The sequence below is a fragment of the Saccostrea cucullata genome, unplaced genomic scaffold (genome assembly GCF_032062105.1).
Source record: "Saccostrea cucullata isolate Sc308-1 unplaced genomic scaffold, CSIRO_AGI_Scuc_v1 ctg9860, whole genome shotgun sequence".
NCBI lineage: Eukaryota > Metazoa > Mollusca > Bivalvia > Ostreida > Ostreidae > Saccostrea > Saccostrea cuccullata.
The window spans coordinates 1,246-22,193 of record NW_026923621.1 but is presented as its reverse complement, the minus strand read 5'-3'; the positions used below and the strand labels follow the sequence as shown (position 1 = coordinate 22,193).

Sequence of the window (20,948 nt, the reverse complement as noted above, 5' to 3'; positions counted from 1 at the left end):
TTATATACAGACAAATGAAAGGAAGATGAAAAATGGATATTCAAAGAGCACTTAAGCTTTCACCTGAAAATAAGAATATTAAGTAATGCACAAAAAGGTAAAACAAGTGTATAATTTGCAAAAAAAAATTATTCATGTCATTTTTTCCGTCTTCCCTATTAAATAAAATTTTTCTGTGGACTTGTTTCTGTGGAATTACTTAATCATGCTCAATATATTCGTAATATTTTCTGTCGGCGATTTGATGTTTTGTATCTATTTAACTTTTATATAGTCTTGGGAAAGTGTTTTCCCTATACTATAAAGTATACTTAATCAGCAGATCTGGACATAAAACGTTATTTAGGACATTTTTCGGCCTTGTAATTCTCAGGATTTTTAAGACTTTTTAAAGATTTACAATGTCTCAATCATACCAAATTAATCTCGGGCTAAATATTCAATTTTTTAAGCAAGTTAAGTTTAACAAAATGAAGTATTATGTAGACCTATTATAGGAAAAATAAAAGATAAACAGAAAGATAAACAGGTAGGAAGATGCCATATTTTTGCTTCGTAATCTTTAGTAATAAACAAAAACCTACATTTGCTAAATGCAGCATTATGAATTGATGTGTCCTGCCATGTTGGGTGGATGAAAACATCCTCTCCAAGTTTTTCTATCAACCGTTCTGTTTGTTGTGGTGATAACCAGCAAAAGACTTCCCCCTCTTTCTTTGGATAAAGCCATGACCTGCAGTACTCAGCGATGTTGTCTTTTTCTGCCCAAGTCAGAAAAACATCTACAAACTGTGGATCTCTTGCAAATCGAAGAAAACTGGTGTGTCTGAAGAATTTGCAAGAAAACATGACTTCATAATCTTTCTGCTGCAAAATTGGTTTGCATTCATCTAAAGTTTCAAGAATGGATTCCTTTTTTATCTTTTTAAATTTGGAAAATTTGGCAACAGTATGAAACTTTTTCTTCCACTGTCCTTCATTCAGATTTATTTTGCATGAATGACAAAGTAGAAGGCACTTTAAAACTGCATCTAGGTCTACAAAATAAAGAAACACATATAAGAACTTACCTTTTTATAAGTTAAAATAAAATAACAAATAGTGCTTGTACGTGTAATGTCAAAAGTAAATTATAAAAAAAGCTCATAAAACAAAACACACCTTTTCCTTAACATTTTTTTTTTAAATTGCTGTATCACAACTTCATTTTTTTAATAAACTGGTCAACAATTTTGACCCCTACCATCAGTGGCCTTCAACTATTAAATTGACCTCAGGCCTGGCATAAATATGTCAAATGTTGATACAAACCTTTTTTCTTGTGAATTTCATTAAACATCATCTCTACGTCTTTAATATCGTGTCTTCCGTGATCAGTAGAGCTGACACATTCCTCACACAAGGGAACCTCACACTGCATACAGAACTTTGATAATGCACCTCTCGGATGTCTGTTGCAAATTATATTCTCCAGAGGAAGGCCTGTTATGACAAAATTAAATACACATATGTACGAAGTCTTCAAATAAAATAAGTCATAAATGTCATTGTTGGACTTTAGAGGCAGCAATTGACCAGAAAATGCACAAGAGGAGATCAATGGGACATAATGCTCTTCAAAATAATAACAATCTAGTTTTTTTTCTTCTCGGGGATTTTTTCTCCCCTCTTTCTCATATAAAAAAAAGAAAAATGTCTATACGAGATGGATGTCCCGCGCAGAGTTCATAATGCAACTTAAGTATTTACATGTATATATCTGTATGAAGTTTGATGAAAATAAGCTGAATTGTTTCTTTAAAACTGAGTTTTAAAAAATACGTAATGATAAAGTCAAAGGTCACTGGGAAGGTCAAGACCATTAACCTTGACCATCAGAATCAACAAATGCATATAATCTTTTAAAGGAAGTAGTGTACCAAACTTGGTGCCTGTCTCGAGATACTGAACAGGGAAAACCGTTCTATGTCCAGAGTAATACACAGAAGCCCCTCTTGATGCTTATCACGCAAAACATACTTTATAAAAGATATTGTGTAATTTATCTATACTGTACCAACCCACCAACATCATTAACTGAACCAAGAAAACAGAAATGGAATATAAATGTCAATATGGTATTCACTAATGATTCAAAGACACTGTATATTATTTTATCAAATAAGCTATTTCTAAGAAGAAAAAAAATGCTAAACCATGTAAACAGTCAAATGTAAATCTTTAACCCCATACCTTTCCTATACAAGACCTTATAATGGACCCATCATTAACCTATAAAATAGCATCATCCCTAACGTTAATATAGTTAGACTGTCCCTAAAGTATAATGGAACCATCCCTAAAGTATAATGGGACCATCCCTAACCTATATTGGGACCATCGCTAACCTATAAATAGCATCATCCTTACCATTTAAAGGTCCTCTCCAACATGTCCAAGATGCACTATTTTGACCAAATATGAATTTACATTACAAGGGAATACAGAGACATAATAAAACTCTGCTATATTTTATCAAAATTTATAAACTTCTTTCAGCATATTTTGAATTAATTCTCTTACATGTCTTACTCTTGAAAATATATGTGGGTATAAAAAATCTTTGTTAAGGTTTGTAATCTCTTTTAAACAGTGGTAAAGCAATACTTACTTTGAATAACTACACAAAATCAATTTACTATATTTTTTCTTTAATGACTTTATCATTAAAAACTAATAATAGTTATTTAATCACAGACATTTGATATTTTTAATCAAAACACTTAAATACACTACAATGTTACTTACCAGTCAAAGAGTCTGTATCTACCACTCTGTATATGTTGACTGTGTTGTTGTTGAGTGCCCCTACCCACAGTAGGTGTGTGTCATCATCATAACTCAGGCCCCATGGTGAGTCTATCCCGTGTAGTGATGTCTGTATCTCTGATAGATAGTGACCCTCACTATCTAACATCTGTACTGACCCGGTGATATCATCACACAGCAGGATGTGTGACAGCGCGTCAGTACAGACTCCATGTGGCCATAGTCCTGATCCTGATGTACGACCTGTGTAGGTGAATCGGTAATTACCGTCACGATCTGTCACCACTACACCACGGTCCACGTCAGACACAATAACATCTCCATTGCGGTTCTCCGTGATGTAGAGAGGTTTACTATACAGTTCCTGACCTGTGATGTTGTTGTGGTGCTGTATGGTCTGGATGTTTTCTCCTGTGGAGTTATACCGCACTACCTTGCCTTTAGATGTATAATTAGTGAAGTAAGACATCCCGACCAGCAGGTCTCCAGTGGAGGGGGAGCTGTAGACACACTCTGGTCTCCATGGTGACGTGTTGTTGTACTGTATTATCGTAATCTTTTCTTTATTCTCTGTAGACAGTTTAATGATGTTATATTCACTGTCTATATAAATTAGATCACCGTTAGAGTCCACAGTGTGTCCTCCCCAATAACTACCTATATCTGTCACACGATAAAGTTCTTCACCTTTTGTGTTTGTCAGTATAAGATTGCCTTTCCTATCACTGATCCAGACCCTGTCTGATGTAACACGTGAAATATGACGACACGCACTAACACCTGACACTGTGACAGCTTTCTGGAACACAAATCTATACATCACTGACAGCAGACATCTATTTCTTTATCCTGAGGTTTTATAACAGAATCCTGTGTTGATTTCCCTCAGTCAAAGAGATTTCTCTGTAAATTACAATATTGTGTCATTAATATCTACAACAATAATGGGTCTACATTTATAAAAGAATATATTGTTTTAACATGTTTAAGTGAACAAATTTTCATTTAATTAACATAATTATCAAAATGTAGATCATTAAGGTAGTCTGATCCCGAGGTTCTGAAAATCAACCATTGAGAGATGGAGAATGGTGAAAATGAAGACGTCACAAAGACTTCTCTAAATTCTCAGTTATGTGTATCATAGGCATCGGAACCGCCCCCCCCCCCCCCCCCAAACCCCCAACTTTTTTTTCCCAAATTTCTACTTAGTACAGACATTGTACATTGCTGTGTAGGTTTAGCCCCCCCCCCCCTCCACTTTCCACAGACACGTCGCAGTATAGCTTAAAATTGGGAATTAAGTGGTAGTGTTTGGAAAAAAGTTTGGTACTGGAGTTCGAACCTAACCCTCACCCCCCATCCCACACGAAATAGCTAGGTTTCTTGTTTGGGGAATGGACATTTCCCTTTCTTTTTGCTTGTTAGGTTTTTTTTAAGGTATGCTTTTTTTTTACACTAACCCCCCCCCCCCTTTTCAATTTGTTGTTAGGTTTTTTGGAAGGTATACTTTTTTTTACACTAACCCCCCCTCCTTTTCAATTTGCTTCTTACGCCAATGTGTATTTATTGTTTTTTAAAACTTCATCTTTAAAGTTAATCATATTATATAATAAAACATTGGTAAATTTCGAATAAATTATCAGGAAATGCAAATATAACTACCTACAGCACATTTAAGATTTTCTTATTGAAAATTGATCACTCTATGTACATTCTAAGAATAAAAATCATATGTATCCAGACTTTTGAAGAAAATTGTATGATAATTATACATGTTCGGAACTTTCGTTTCTACTATGTCCTTCGATCATTTAAATAATTGTGAGTAGAACGGCCAACCATATACATCCTTATTGATTTTAATTTACTTCCTTGTTCACAAATCTAAACAAGCATTAAAAAAATTATGTGCGTGATAATTAATAAAAAATAACGGTGTTTACCAATTAACAAGTTACCTTTAGTATCATGTTGGTAACAGTAAATAAATCCTTTCTTTATGCTAATTGATTTTAACTTTTGTTTCCACTTCGTCTCTAGGGCTCTGTTTACGTCTGCCTTTTGATTGCTTATATGACCTTGTCCTACGGTTTTGTACCCATCGATCCGTTTCATGTGCAATACGTATGGGATCATTTTACCCATAATTTGATGCTAAAAATACGTTATCTCGAAGATTACCTTTAACAATACAGGAATTTTTGTAGCTCCATTTACTTGTTTAAATACAAGAGGCCCATTGCAAGGTAACCTACAGTAAATTTTTGTTAGGGATAATCATTATCATATTTATTATCTCTTAGAATTTTGGCGTTAAGAAAATTTACACTGTAAAAAGACTACAAGAATGTATCTGTTTCCATTAATTCTGATTAAAGATAGTGCGATCCTCAGGTTTATAAAGTTAGCAGTCATTAAGTATTCAAAAATACTCATAAAAGTATATCTGAATCCACAATGTTATATAAATTTATCCTCAGCATTTTTTTTAAGTTAAAGATTACAGATAATCATATGATATAGGGAAAATTGTCAAATCTGCAATATTTTTACAGAAAAAGCGAATCAGAATATCAGCAATGTATTTTCTAATTGCAAATTGATCAACAAATATATTTGACGTTAAAAAACGATAGGTATCCAGGCATTCAGAGAAACGGTCATGGTTTGTATACTTATTTGTAGATTTGTCCTCTATTTCAGTCATGTATTCTATAACACATAGTGTACGTAATGTTCAGGCTTTTGCAATCATTGCAAGACACCGCAAATCACTTCTTATTTCATATCATGTTATTAGCATCGGTATCTAAGGCTGGATTCAATAAAAATCGAGGGTCGTTCAATAAATAATGCAACATGTCATCTAAAAGTAAGAAAAGTACGTAACACATATTCTTAATAGTTTCAATTTCTAAAGGCATTTCCTGTTACCAGTTTCATGTGTTGTAAGTCTTTAATCCATGAACAGAAATCCTCAGAATACTTCTCTTTAGGGATACCCCAAAGACACTGAGAAATTTCATTTCCCATGGCATATCTGACATTGTAAAATTTCTATTGATTGTTTTCAGGTGTTTTGGGAATGCAAAGATCTTACAGTGGCTGCTATTAAACTAATATGGGTCATTGCAATTGAAAAGTCCTGTATACTTTCTTTTCTTCAGAATTTTATTTTTTTCTCTCAGAGTATATCCAACTGTGTTGTTTAGCACAGGAAAAATTCCATGGTCACCGAGTTTTGGACTTCCTTTGCAAAAAATCTGTTCAACTTTCCTGTATGCGATTTGAAGATAAAACTTACTCTTGCTAATCCTTCATTTGGATGCATGTTCATGTTTTAATGGACATATTTAAATGCATGAAACTAATAAAACATGTTTGCAGCCATTACTTCTTTTTATCCTAATTAAATGTCACCCTTTTCTTTGATTCCTCATTTTTTTTTTATCATTAATCATATTTTACGACTATAATAAGAGCACCAATGTTTCGTCATACATTAAGCAAGTTTATCAATTCTTGAATTTTGTTTAAAAATATGTTTTTAAGTAAACCGTATGCTCATTTAACGAATATTACTTTTGGACATTTGTAGAAATTGGGCACCTATCTGATTGAAATATTGTTATATGGTGTTCCTTTGTCTGAAATCTATAAAATGCTGTGACGATTTAATGAGAAGTATTTTAACAATGTCTTTCCATGTAAATAAAGCATTTTCAAAATACATGTGGCAAATAAAGTCGATATTTTGTGATGTCCCCACAAATTTCAAGTGACCATATTGACTGTTATATTTGAACCCTTGTTTTTTTTCTTCTGAATTATTGAATCCATCTGAAAAGGTATACAGCCTTGAAGATTATTTTTTTTCCACTTATAAAAATGTTATCTTAAGTATGAGGTTTGCGGCGATTTATGTAAAAAGCGCAGTTTTCAAATACGCACTTATTTTCATCTTCTTGGCGGAGATCATTTATAAACAGTTTTCAGCTCAGTGCAGTGACCATGCTTACTTTAAAAAAGAATTTCTTTGCGAAGACACAATGGAAATTCGTGGGGTTTTCTGTGTTTAGTAGATCTTAAATAGAACTTTTCAAATATGAAAAAATAAAATCAAATGCCTCAACATTTATTATGATATACTGAGTATTGCATTACTTATTGAACGACCCTACGTAGAGTACAAATGTCAACTTTTATAAGACCTTTTCTAAGATTTCAAAAAAGATGTCATAAGATCAAGAGCTAAATGGGTCGAGGATGGGGAGAAACCCACAAGATATTTTTGCAATTTGGAAAAGCGTAATTATTTAAATAAAACTATCAAAAAACTCGAACTTGAAGAAAACTGTATTATCTATGATCAAACAAAAATACTTGAAGAAGTAAAAATTTCCTACCAAAACCTATACGCAAACAAGGACTCTGAACTTTTAGAGTTAGATCTTGAAAATATTATTCAAAATCATGATGTTCCAAAATTAGATAAACACATCTCGGAATCAATAGAAAAAAAAATATCTGAAGATGAAATCCTTGAAGTTTTAAAAAATATGAAAAACAATAAGTCCCCAGGAAGTGATGGATATACAGTTGAATTTTTTTTAATTTTTCTGGAGGGATTTGAAAAAAATTATATGTCAGTCAATAAACTGTATTTTTGTAAATAAGATGCTCCCTGTTTCTCAACGATTGGGAATTATCTCATGTTTGCCAAAGGGAGACAAACCTAGACAATTTTTAAGAAACTGGCGACCCATTACTCTACTAAATGTGGTTTACAAATTAATTTCAGGGTGTCTAAGTTTTAGAATTAAATCCACATTAGATTATCTTATTTCAGACACTCAGTCAGGTTTTTTAAAAGGAAGATACATTGGAGAGAATACCAGATTTATTTATGATTTAATGGAATATTCTGACCGAAAAAATATACCTGGATTACTTGTGCTGATTGATTTTGAAAAAGCTTTTGATTCTATTTCTTGGACTTTTATATATAAAGTACTAAAATATTTTGGCTTTGGTGAATATATAATTGAATGGATCAAGATTCTTAATACAAAATTTAAGGCTTCTGTGTTACAAAGTGGGTTTTTATCAAAACAAATTGATATACGAGGGGCGTTCAATAAATAATGTCATTGGGGCTCAGAAAGAAGCAAACGACGCTTTTCAATGATTAAGTCTTCATGGTTTTACTTATTAATCTCTTTTAATTCCAACACATGTCCGTAACATTTCTTATCCAATTTCTGATTGATTTTAGAACTCATTTTTGGGTATAACCCTTAGTATACTGGAAAATGGCAGATCCAATGATCTCCTGGACTTGTTTTTTCCTTCTGAAAGGTGTTTTTTTCAAGTTTGGAAAGGTAGAAACAAGTCAAAAGGTCAAAGATCTGGCAAATATTGTTAATGTGAAAAAAACATTTACTTTCTGTTTATCCCGTAAACCCCTTTACTCTTTAGGGCATGCGGGTTTGAACGCTGTCATGAAGAAATTCAATGTAGTGGATTCCTGATTCTGGGTCCTTTCTCTTGATAAACCTTCCGATTTCTTTGCAAAAAAACTGCTTTGTAGACACCTTCAGATATTAAACTGTCTCTTCGAGTACGAATTTGAACAATAATACCACTCATATTTAAGAAAATTGCATAATAATCTTGTTTTGTGCTCTTGCAGACCTTTGCTCTTGACAGACCTTCGCCGTTTTTATCAAGTACATCTTATGTTAAATTTTGTTTTAATGGTTTTAAGTAATAGATTCATGTTCCAATATCTGTCTGAATAAAATACAAACGTTGATTACTAAAATTACTGATATTTTAAAGTAATTGTTAAGACTTTGGTACAGGCTGTCGTTTTCACTCATTTTTCAAAATACAGGGTGACCTTAGAGAACCAAGCTTAATTACTGTCAAACGTTTCTTAAAAACAGTGTAAACTACTCCCGATATGATGTCTATCAAATTTGCTATGTGTCTTAAAGTCATTCATACAAGATCAAATATTATTTGTTGAAATTTGGCAAACAGTACATAAGTTGTTATAATTTTTGTTGGCAAGGAGAGTACCCATTTTTGATGCCCATTATATAATTTTTTATCATTGAAATCCACCCGGTAATTTGTCCATAAAACAGGCATCGGTTGCTGTAAATATCACATATTTCAGTGAATATTTCTTTGGGATTTTTTCACAAGTTTTACAGCAGCTTTAATGTAGCTTTTATTTTCACTTTTGTTTACTGATTCTTTAACATTCATTTATAATGCAGTGTCTCGAATAGCCCTTGTTTCCCAGCTTCTCACGATAAAACTCTGTGATGAAAAGTGATCACATAAACTGTTATAAATTCATTAAAGATTCAATAATGAGAGACAGTCAAGCTTTATGTCAAATGACTACTATGTTGTATGTCATCGAGCTAATGACATTATTTATTGAACTTCCCTCGTATAGAGAGAGGATGTAAACAGGGTGACCCAGTCGCACCATATTTGTTTCTCCTGTGTGCCGAAATTCTAGCAATCTTGATCAAACAAAATAAAGATATAAAGGGTATTATGATACATGATAAAGAACATAAAATAAGTCAGTACGCTGATGATACATCTCTTGCTCTTGATGGTTCACCTAAATCTTTATTCGCTGCCTTGGATACCTTAGATTTTTTCTCAAAAATATCTGGTTTAAAAGTTAACAGCTCTAAAACAAAAAAGTTTTCAAGTCAGATCAGGTCTTTCATCATCCTAGATGGAAACTCGATTGGGGTTCCACAACTTTTAATTTATTAGGTATTAACTTTTCAGTTGATTTAGAAAAAAATTCAAATTTAAATGATTCCAAAAATATAAAGCATGCTACAACACTGGAAAACAAGAATTCTAACACCAATAGGTCGAGTCACTGTTGTAAAATCTTTAATTATTCCAAAATTAAATAATTTGTTCATATCACTCCCAACTCCTAAAGGGGAGATACATGTAATATCATCATTATGCAAAGATATTTTTGAATTTATTTGGAATGCAAAATGTGATAAGATTAAACGTGCAGTTTTAACTCAAGATTATCAGCATGGAGGATTAAAAATGGTTGACATAAGCAATTTTATAATGTCTTTGAAATGTTCTTGGCTAAAAAGGCTAATAGTAGGCCATAAACCTTGGGTAGATATCTTTGAAGCTATAAATGGTGCAGACTTTGTTAAAAAATTAATTGATTTTGGTGATGCTTTTATTTCTGAATGTGTTATACCCAAAAACAATTGTTTTTGGCAAGATGTTTTTAAGTCTATGCTTAATGTTATTAAATCGTTTGATAGAAAATTCTACATAGAAAATCTTCCTAATATTCCTGTGTGGTACAATTCAAACATTAGAATTGGCTCAAAAACACTGTTTATGAGCTCAATATCAAAGTACATAAACACTATTGGAAGCAAGGGTTTACTTAAGAGATCTTCTACTCCTTATATACCAATGTATTATAAATCTTTTCTTTTGCAAAACAGATGTACTAAAACTATATATGAACAGTTAAATGTTAATATAATTATTCCTACTTCTGTAGAGAAATGGAATTTAGAACTCAGTCATTATGGTATTGAGATATGTGTGAAGGATGTTTTTAATGCTTGTTTTAAGACTACCAAAGACTCTTCAATCCAATGGCTACAATATAGAATTCTTCACAGAATTTTACCGATAAATATTATTTGAAAAAAAATCAATGTTATGTCATCTAATAGCTGTTCTTTTTGTGAACATCATATTGAGACAATACAACATGTATTTATTAATTGTGAAAAGGTTTACTCAGTATGGAGTGATCTTAGTATGCAAATTTATCAAAGAACTTCAAAAAGAATTGGTTTTAATATGTTATTAACATTTTATTAGGTGAACTTCCATTGTCTAAACGCAACAAAATTGTAAATTTCTTGATCATGTATACAAAACAATATATTTTTTCATGTCTTAAAAAAGGCAAAATGCCAAACCTCTTGGAACTTCTCTTTCACTTATACAATAAATATTGAGTTGAAAAATATATTGCGAGCCAAAACCTGGAAATGAAAAAGTTTGATAATACCTGGCAAAACTGGAAATGTTTATTTGAAAATCTCAATAAGATATAGACTGTTACAATATGTGACACTTTTTTCAGTTATATTAATATGTATGTATATAAATATATCTCTCTTTTTTCTATCTACAAATAAGAACAAAGATAAACACCACTTACCAAAAAGAATGAGTGTGAGTGAGAAAGTGTGAGTAAATGGAAATGAAAAAAAAATGCTTGTTGTAATATCTTTGTAATTAGACGAAACAAGAGGCCCAGGGGCCACAGCGCTCACCTGAGCACATCAGCTAGGAAAAAACATCAGATCAGAACTGAAAGTTAATTTAAGTTGGGGGGGGGGGCTTGAATTTTAACCCCCAAGGGGATCATAATTTGAACGAACTAGAATCAACATTACCTGAGGATGATTCCATACAAATATTACTAATCCTGGCTTTGAAGTACTTGAAAAGAAGATTTTTAAAGATTTTTCCTATATATTCCTATGTAAAACTTTGATCGGCCATTTTGGCCCCGCCCTACCCCCGGGGGTCATGACTTGAACAAACTTGAATCTACTCTACCTGAGGATAATTTCACATGAGTTTCATCTTTCCTGTTTCAATGGTTCTTGAGAAGAAGATTTTTTAAGATTTTTCCTATATATTCCTATGTAAAACTTTGATCGGCCATTTTGGCCCCGCCCTACCCCCGGGGTCATGACTTGAACAAACTTGAATCTACACTACCTGAGGATGATTCCACATGAGTTTCATCTTTCCTGGCCCAGTGGTTCTTGAGAAGAAGATTTTTAATGATTTTTCCTATATATTCCTATGTAAAACTTTGATTGGCCATTTTGGCCCCGCCCTACCCCCGGGGGTCATGACTTGAACAAACTTGAATCTACACTACCTGAGGATGATTCCACATGAGTTTCATCTTTCCTGTTTCAATGGTTCTTGAGAAGAAGATTTTTTAAGATTTTTCCTATATATTCCTATGTAAAACTTTGATCGGCCATTTTGGCCCCGCCCTACCCCCGGGGGTCATGACTTGAACAAACTTGAATCTACACTACCTGAGGATGATTCCACATGAGTTTCATCTTTCCTGGCCCAGTGGTTCTTGAGAAGAAGATTTTTAATGATTTTTCCTATATATTCCTATGTAAAACTTTGATCGGCCATTTTGGCCCCGCCCTACCCCCGGGGGTCATGACTTGAACAAACTTGAATCTACACTACCTCGGATGATACCACATAAGTTTCATTTTTCCTGGCCCAGTTGTTCTTGAGAAGAAGATTTATAAAGATTTTTCCTATATATTCCTATGTAAAACTTTGATCGGCCATTTTTGCCCCGCCCTACCCCCGGGGGTCATGACTTGAACAAACTTGAATCTACACTACCTGAAGATGATTCCACATGAGTTTCATCTTTCCTGGCCCAGTGGTTCTTGAGAAGAAGATTTTTAAAGATTTGTTCTATATATTCCTATGTAAAACTTTGATCGGCCATTTTGGCCCCGCCCTACCCCCGGGGGTCATGACTTGAACAAACTTGAATCTACACTACCTGAGGATGATTCCACATGAGTTTCATCTTTCCTGGCCCAGTGGTTCTTGAGGAGAAGATTTTTTAAAAATGCCAATAATTTTTCTCTAAATCATGATTATCTCCCCTTGAAAAAGGGCGTGGCCCTTCATTTGAACAAACTTGAATCCCCTTCACCCAAGGATACTTTGTGCCAAGTTTAATTGAAATTGGCCCAGTGGTTCTTGAGAAGAAGATGAAAATGTGAAAAGTTTACGACAACGACAACGCCGACAACGACGACGACGACGACAACGCCGACAATGACAACGACAGACAACGGACAAATTGTGATCAGAAAAGCTCACTTGAGCCTTTGGCTCAGGTGAGCTAAAAATAAATTAATAAATAAATTTCAAAAAATTCAAAAAACATTGAATCTTATAAAGATGAATAAAATGAAAATTGTTGCATGAAAAACATTCAGTTTCAAGCTTCACTTTAACAGGTCGGAGAGAATACTCGAAATCGGGTATTATCCGTGAATTCGCGTATACATCGACATGTACATGTAATACCCGATAATAGGGTATCGTTGAATCCGCGAAATCGGGTATTCCGTGCAACTTTCTATAAAAACTACAGAATAAAGCAACGGCGCATTATGCCAATTACTGTTTTTGTACATAAGTATCTTGTGGACTTATTTTTACTAAACTTAATTTATACGGTTGTCAAATAAGTTTAAAATCACACAACAAACACTGCTTGGGTAATAAAGACGACACAATGACGTTATTATTTTTCAATTTCTGAAAACAAATAACTACACGCATGTATACACTTCGTTTGTCTTTATTTCCCATTAAAGTATTCCATGTACTTAATTTTCTAAATTGTGCACTATTTACAAAATGTGAAACTTAAAAAAATTAAACGACTAACGCCGTGTTATGTATTTTTACTGAAAAAATGTATGGCGTCCCTTTCACGTGAAATATAAATTATTCCTAACAATTAGAGAGTACAGTAAAAGCGAGTCATAATTGCATATCTCTGCCATAATAGAATACCAACGTTATTATAAAGAGGAAAATAAAATAAGATTAAATAAATACCCACAGGAAACAGGTTGAAAATAGCTAATTGAAGGTGAGTATCTTTATTTTGTCAATTTAGCATGGAAATTTTTATTCAAAGACACCGTTAATTATTTGGTTGCATTTTAATCGATATAAAATATGCCAATTTGCCTTTATTTAATGCATTAGTGTGAAAATCGAGAGCGATCGAGAAGGCATGTGAACAGGATCTTCTTTTTTTAAGGGAGGGGGGATAAATAAAAGTCAAATCTGTACATCTTTTCATGAGCTTATTATACATTGGAGTATTCAACTGAGCCTTGGAAACTCTTGTCTTACTTTTTGGGAATGTAATTCCTCATCAGACATTTAAATTTCATAAAAAATGTAGCCACTTCCTTTCTTTATTATACTACGTGTATTTGAAAGACAGGATAGATTTTACCTTCTGTTGTCTATTTTACGCATTTTTTTTACATCGCTATCTTAAAACCTAATGATAATATGCTGTACAACGCACTATCTGATTGGTTCTAGACAATATGTAACAGTTTTCTATTAGTTATTTTATCTTTGATACTTATTACTCATGGCAATAACTTTTCCTTAATACTAATTTATAATTAATAAAAATGTGTTAAAAAATGAACATGAATTTTAGTTACTTGAAGTATCATATTGTGTTAGAAAATAATAGGTTGCTTTTTGTTTACCTATATAATTTTTATTTGATGAATAAATCTTCCCTACAATTAAAAATATATAACCGAGTTTAACCAACAGTGTCATTCAAAGACATATAGCAAACAACTTTGCATACAACATTTAATTCATTATGATTGCGAAAGGAGAGGTCTCTTGGACACGTACACGCATGCAGAACACAGTCGAGGTTGTTTGTCAGAGGGGGTCAAGACATTTCCCGCCCCCTCCCTCCCCCCCCACACACACACACTTTGAAGTCGCCAAGAAATGGTAAAATATTGATGATTTAGCGAAATTAAACGATCAACAGTTATGTTCTCTCATAAGCTGTATTCCTTCAAAACTATCAATGTCTCTGCTAAAATGTTGACGTATTCTGCAAATATGTAAGAATGAGAAAAAAAAGATTTTCCATAAAAAAAGAGAAAGAGAAAGAGTGTTTTAGACATTTTTATCATTACATTATTTATTCATTCTTAAATAAATTTGATTTTATGCACAATATGAACTATTGTGAAAGTAATTAATGACGCATAATTAGATACGATAGACAATCCCTTGTTTTTACATGGCATCATATCTGGTGTGTGAAATGTGTTTCCGTATAATTTGATTTATTTACAAATTGTTTATGTTTGTCGTGTTGATGTGGAATTATTATAAATTCCCGAATTCTGATACTTTACATTTCTGTTGTGTTGGGAATGAACATGAGGAAGATGGCATGCATATATACGAGGGTCATTCAAAAAATTCGAAGACTTTTGTCATAACGTTTTTATTTAACGTCATATTATAACCAAATTTAGTACACGTATTTTAACAATAAATTCAAATAATTTGAGCCAAAAAAATTGGAAAATATCTTCATAATTATGAAAATTATCAAAGATTTAAGGCATAAAAAATGGGGTCACGGAGCAGGGTCAAAATTAACCTGTTTTCTAATTATATATTTTATAATATCCAGAGTCGTACCCCTAATAAATGACTCGTTAACGAAATAAAATTGAATTGTTTTTATTTATAATTGTTCAATTACTTCAGACGCTAAAATTTAATGTAATACATTGCTTCGTTTAAAAGATATCAATCTTTAAAGGCATATAGACTTCACGTAAAAAAGCAAAAATGATGACGTCGAAGGACGTCACGGAGCAGGGAGTACCGGTAAAATTTTTGTTTTGCATTGGGAAACCTTTAAAACGAACTCTGAGAATGCTTGATGAACTAGGAAATAGATACAAAAATGTGCTATGCTTTGCTTATAGTGGGAATGACTGTTTTTTGAGTGTTACAGACTTTGAACCGGACCGTGAACGGTCTGCAATGAAACAAATTATAGTTAAAAATCTTGTCAAAGAGTTAGTTACGTCATAAAATGTCATGTGCGCTTCACTTTTGCGGAACTTGTGCATGCAAACAAGAGTTATGCTATAAAGAATTTGAAAACATTAATAATTTAACTTAAGGTACTCAAACAATTGTTAGCGAACTAGGTGTAAAGGACTATAGATTCATGAATTCAGAAGATGCAACAAACCGTGGATGAAATGAAAAGGCAAAGTAGTTTTAAGAAAATTTCTCGATGTTGTTTTTGACGTTACAATGTTATTAACCGTGCTCCGTGGCGATAAAACATGTTGCTTTTGAAACTGGCTAACATGAGTTCCATTTAATGAAATGGAATGAAACTTCGCACATCGATAAAATATATGTTTTTACATATAAAAATGTGTTGACCTTAAATTTTGTAAAAATTATTTGATAATGAGGAACATTGTCTATGTATTTTTTGAATGACCCTCGTACTTTCAACATTATGAAAAATAAAAACCTAATCGAACGCCTTTTTGTGTGCAGATCATGAAATGTACTAAGCTCCACGGGTTCTACGATACCCTAAAATCGGGTATGAGATTTCAAACGTGTACGTGTACGTCTATTAAGGGAATAACCTAAATTCTGTGTGCATTACGTCATCAATTTAAGTGACGTCAAAATTGCTACACGTTCGTAAAACTTGTAGAATGGAATTTACACGTAAGTGAAAACGTGTAGCTTTAATAATACAAATTAGCCAATTTAAGTGTGAACATGTGATTATTATACATTATATAGAATGTTTACTATCAAGAGCACTAATTTTCATCAAGTTTTGTTTACTAACTGACGACAAAAAACCTTCTAAATTGTTGAAACAGAGCACCGAGCACGGCGAACACGTACATATTACACGTCATAAAAATCTCAACAGACAAATTTGAAAAAAACGTGTACGTGTACGTCAAAATTTCTACAAGTACACGTACACGTACAAGTTTAAGATCTCAACCTCTCTATTATACGCGAATTAACGGATATTACCCGATTTCGAGTATTCTCTCCGACCTGTGTAATGCATTTCAAATTAAATATTAATTTTTGGAGTTATCCTTCCTGGCTGAGGATCGGATATCCTTAAGAGGCAATTCTCCAAGGCTGTCTGTTCGTGTTGCTATCTATTTCATCCAGGAGGGCACTAAGTGCATCCCTTTCAGAAGAGTACCTAACTATAGTTCAATGGGATATTTGTTATAAGTAAATATGTTTATATCTACTACGGTACCGTAAATTAATACTGTATAGTAAATCAAAGTTTTTACTTCTGTGTATTTATTCAATTAGGGCGCAAGTAATTCTTTCTTTGCAGCTAGTAAAGCAGCTGCATATATTATGCATGAATAGTAAATCAGTTTTCACCACAGTGTATTAATAGCAAAGTTTTTACTGAAGTGTGTTAATTGTAAATCAAAGTTTTTACTATATCATGATGGTAAATCGGAATATTTTATTTAAGGAATGAATTTAATAGCTACCCATTTTATACGGTATAAAGTGGGTTGGGGCAGTTTACGCTTTATAAACCGCAAAGCGGTTTATAAAAAAGCGTAAACTGTTCCAACCAACTTTATACCGTATAAAATGGGTAGCTATTAATTTCATTGCTTATAATTTAATTTTCATTCATTTGATGTAAGTAAAAAGATGATTGTTCTAACCAAATGACTTTAATTTGTACAAAATTTGAATGTAACGTCAGGCGGATTGATACGTTTTTGACACAAGTCATTGTGACGTAGGCAACCTATTTTATCCGATATAAAGTAAATTTTTTATCCAATCAAATACAGCGTTACAACCAGAATTAAATTATTTAGCATAGATTTCAGATTGTCCAAGTTTCAAAGTCATTCTTGAACCTTCTTTATATTAAATTGAATTATTATATGATTGAATAACTTCCTTCTCTCTGATTGGCTGAGATCCAATGTCAGAAAAATGCTACGTTGTATTGACCTGCACGTGACATTCCAGGTCAATACAAGAAATTATTGCAGGTCAATATAAGGAATTAAATAATATACAATTATGGACTCTTTTGGTGTCGAATATTACTTATATTTGCATTTTTTGATGTTGTCAAGAATATCAGAGGAAATCCTGACTTACATAAGGACGTAGCCTCTTCTGCCTTCAGTAAAGAAAACACATACGGCTTTAAAATCAGTACACCTGATCAATACTCCTTTTCTCTAATAAATCACAATTTTAAAAGTATTTCCCTCTCTAACACAGTTATCTGGATACAAGCAGCGCCGTCATCACATTCTCTTAATTTTTGTTTTGATGCGGTCGTGACGTCATCGATCAACGTTATTGAAATCCTCTTACAAAAATCAATTATTGAACACTATGATAAAAATTAGAATGATTTTATTATCAGTATTACTCCAGTATACTTTTCTGTAATTTTTTGGTACTTTTTATATTTATTTTTTTCTTGAAATAGATATAGATCTACTAGTTAAAGAGATTTTCTCTTTCTGTATGTTATTACCCAAGTGTGAGGAGTTATCGTTCTTTGTACAAGAATGCATGATACGAAAAAATAAAAATATGGAGTTCTATTCAATTTTCAAAAAGTTTTAAATTACAATTAAATACATTGACCAAAATTAAACTTCTAAAGATATCAAACAACAGCAATTTTAAATTGTTCTGAATTTTTTTTTCAAAAAAATATTATTAAAAACTTATTTTTAGTCCTTTTACAAAACATTTCATATATATACTTCTCAACACAGATTATAACACTAGTAGAGTTTGTTCTATTGCGTCTATACTCCTATGAACGCAGTAGATGGCTGCATGTTCATAGTGAGAGAGAGCAGTGGATATGCAAATATATAGATTATATATAGGGATTATAAATAGAGTATATAATATTATTGACCTGTTCATTTTTTTTCTGTTACAATGTGTTCTTGTTGAAGGAAGGATATGGAAATAACAAACAGTATTCGATTCAATCTCAACGTCCATTAAACAAATATACAAAATAAGAGCAGAGCAAACACGGACCTCCGAAACATCAGAGGTGGGATCAGGTGCCATGGAGGAGATAAAAGGCAGCCAATCGAAAAATCGAAAAATGTTGGGGGAAATTCAACTTTCTATGCAGCTTTCAGATTTTTTGGGAAAATATGCTTTTTATGATCATAATAAATTCTTATTTTTGGCATGGAAGCAGCCACTTTGATTGTGAATAATATGTCTGTCTTTCATTGTTCAAAACAAATTATATCTTGCGTAATTTAGGAATAAAGTTCTGAGGCTGTACTGAATTTTGAATTTCTTCTCAGTGATTGACAAAGTAGGCGGAGATAACCAGTGTTTTGTTTACACAGGAAGTGGCTGTAGCACATGCTCTCTGTTGTATCATTTTTCATACTATACTATTGATAGTTTTCACTAGTGATTTTTTTTATAATTTATAGAGGAAAAATGACTGAAAACATTTTATTTTGTCAATGAACAGTTAATATACAGGTTTTGAAAAATAAATATACAGTTACTGTATTAATATTTTTTCATACAGACCTTAGATGAACAAGTGATAAGATAGCTCAACTGATATATTGAAGTATACTCCAGTCACTTAATTATATGTAAATAAAATATTCACAAGTCATAAAAATATTTTTAACACAGGTTTAAGTTCCTTATCTCTTCCACGTATGTCCCATGTATGGTTGATCATTGAGATTAGGTAGCCAATGTCTAACAATGTTCACAACACATTTTGGCATAAGGTCTGTCCTGTGATAAATGTAATTTTTTCTGTGCGGATCCTGTCGTAGGGCATTTCTTTTCCTCTGAATTTATTTCGGATCCTTCCATGCATTTCTATGGAACAACATAGAGTTTTGTCCTATCTCTCTGAAAATTAATTACTTCTGGTTGGTGGCTCCGGATCCTCTAAACACCACATTTGTCGGTTGTTTCCGATTTTATGCATGGACGGCATAAACAATGGAAACATTCGTCTTCTTCATCATTCTTAATTATAACGAAATCAGCAACGTCATCATTGTTCCGCACCTCTTGGAACTGGTTTAGATTGTCCTCAATCGGACTTTTACGAGGAGTGCTGACTTTTACAGTTGACGCTTACTTTTACACTAGGGCTATGTATGGTAGCTCATTTACGATATAAATATTTAGCTCAACATTCAATTAAACGGAAATAACGGGTTATTTCAACATGTTCAATGCACATATAAGTTGTCCTTGTAGAAAAAGACAATTACCCTACCATCAACTCCCGGTCTTCGCATGTAAGTGCCCCTAACACCATACCTATGACCGCAAGAAAGGTTTTCCTATGCATTATCAATTCTGTACTTCCGTACATGATACAAGTTTACCGCAGAAGTCAGTGCTTCTCGTAAAAGTCCATTGGTACATCATTGAATTCCCACTCATGGTGTGAAAATAGATGACGTATTGTTTCTCTCTGAGTTTCTGTGACTTCAATAGCTAAAATAGAATTTGTCTTCTGTTTCCCCCATGTTGTACTCCGCAAAGTCCAAGATGGCTATACATTAACACATAGAACACTGGAAAGCCCAACCATATCAAAAGGACCATACAGGATACATTTGACGCTTACATGCAAAAAAGAAACAAACCAAATATGTGTACATAGAGCTGCACAAATGTATTATAACATTTTATGATCTCTTCATTATAAATATTTTTTGATTAAAATGTTTTAAGATAGATGAACTTTAAGAAAAACTTTATTAGGAAACCCTTATGTGCCTCTAGTCTGCAACTCTGCAGTGAAAGGACAGATTGTGTCATTGTCAGATGCTAGATCAGGATTTTGGCGGGGATGGCTAACTACAAATAGGATTAGGTGTCAAGTCTGACCATTTTTATGTGTGGGGTGTCAAGATTGCAGATACATAGCTTCTTGGATGTAGAAATCTAAAAATTAAGTTGTTTTTAAAAAAATATGTTCAAAAATAAACACAGGTTTTTTATAAAGTTTGCATATATGCAATTCAGCATCATTTGTTGAGTTAAAGAAAAAAAACATTATGCATGTTTGTAAACCAATGCCTCTTTTCAAAGAATAATAGTGTATTCCCAAAATTGGTATCTTGTAGATTCATAAAAACCAAAAAGCTCAAAACAACGACAGTGAATGAAAGTGAATATGTCTAGTCCACCGAAAAAACGAAAGAGAACAGCAAGTTTCAAAACTGAATTATCAGGAGATGAAATTAAGAAAATCAGTGTTTTTCGAAAAATTACAAAAAATAATGAGTGAATTAGAGAGCAAACTGAACAAACATGTTGAAAATCTACAAGTCATTGAATATCTCTTTCCTCTTTGGAATGAG

The 20,948-nt window shown here is 32.7% G+C and overlaps 1 protein-coding gene across 1 annotated transcript; it reads right to left on the bottom strand.

The window, feature by feature from the left end:
• Positions 1–552: 552 nt before the first annotated feature.
• Positions 553–3,628, bottom strand: LOC134264489 (uncharacterized; the record flags this gene model as incomplete). The annotated part of the gene is made up of 3 exons (XM_062746781.1): positions 2,788–3,628; positions 1,312–1,482; positions 553–1,037 (listed from the first exon to the last, which is right to left on the bottom strand). Coding segments are annotated over exons 1-3 (1,497 nt in total), but the record flags the coding sequence as incomplete, so codon positions are not given.
• Positions 3,629–20,948: the final 17,320 nt, after the last annotated feature.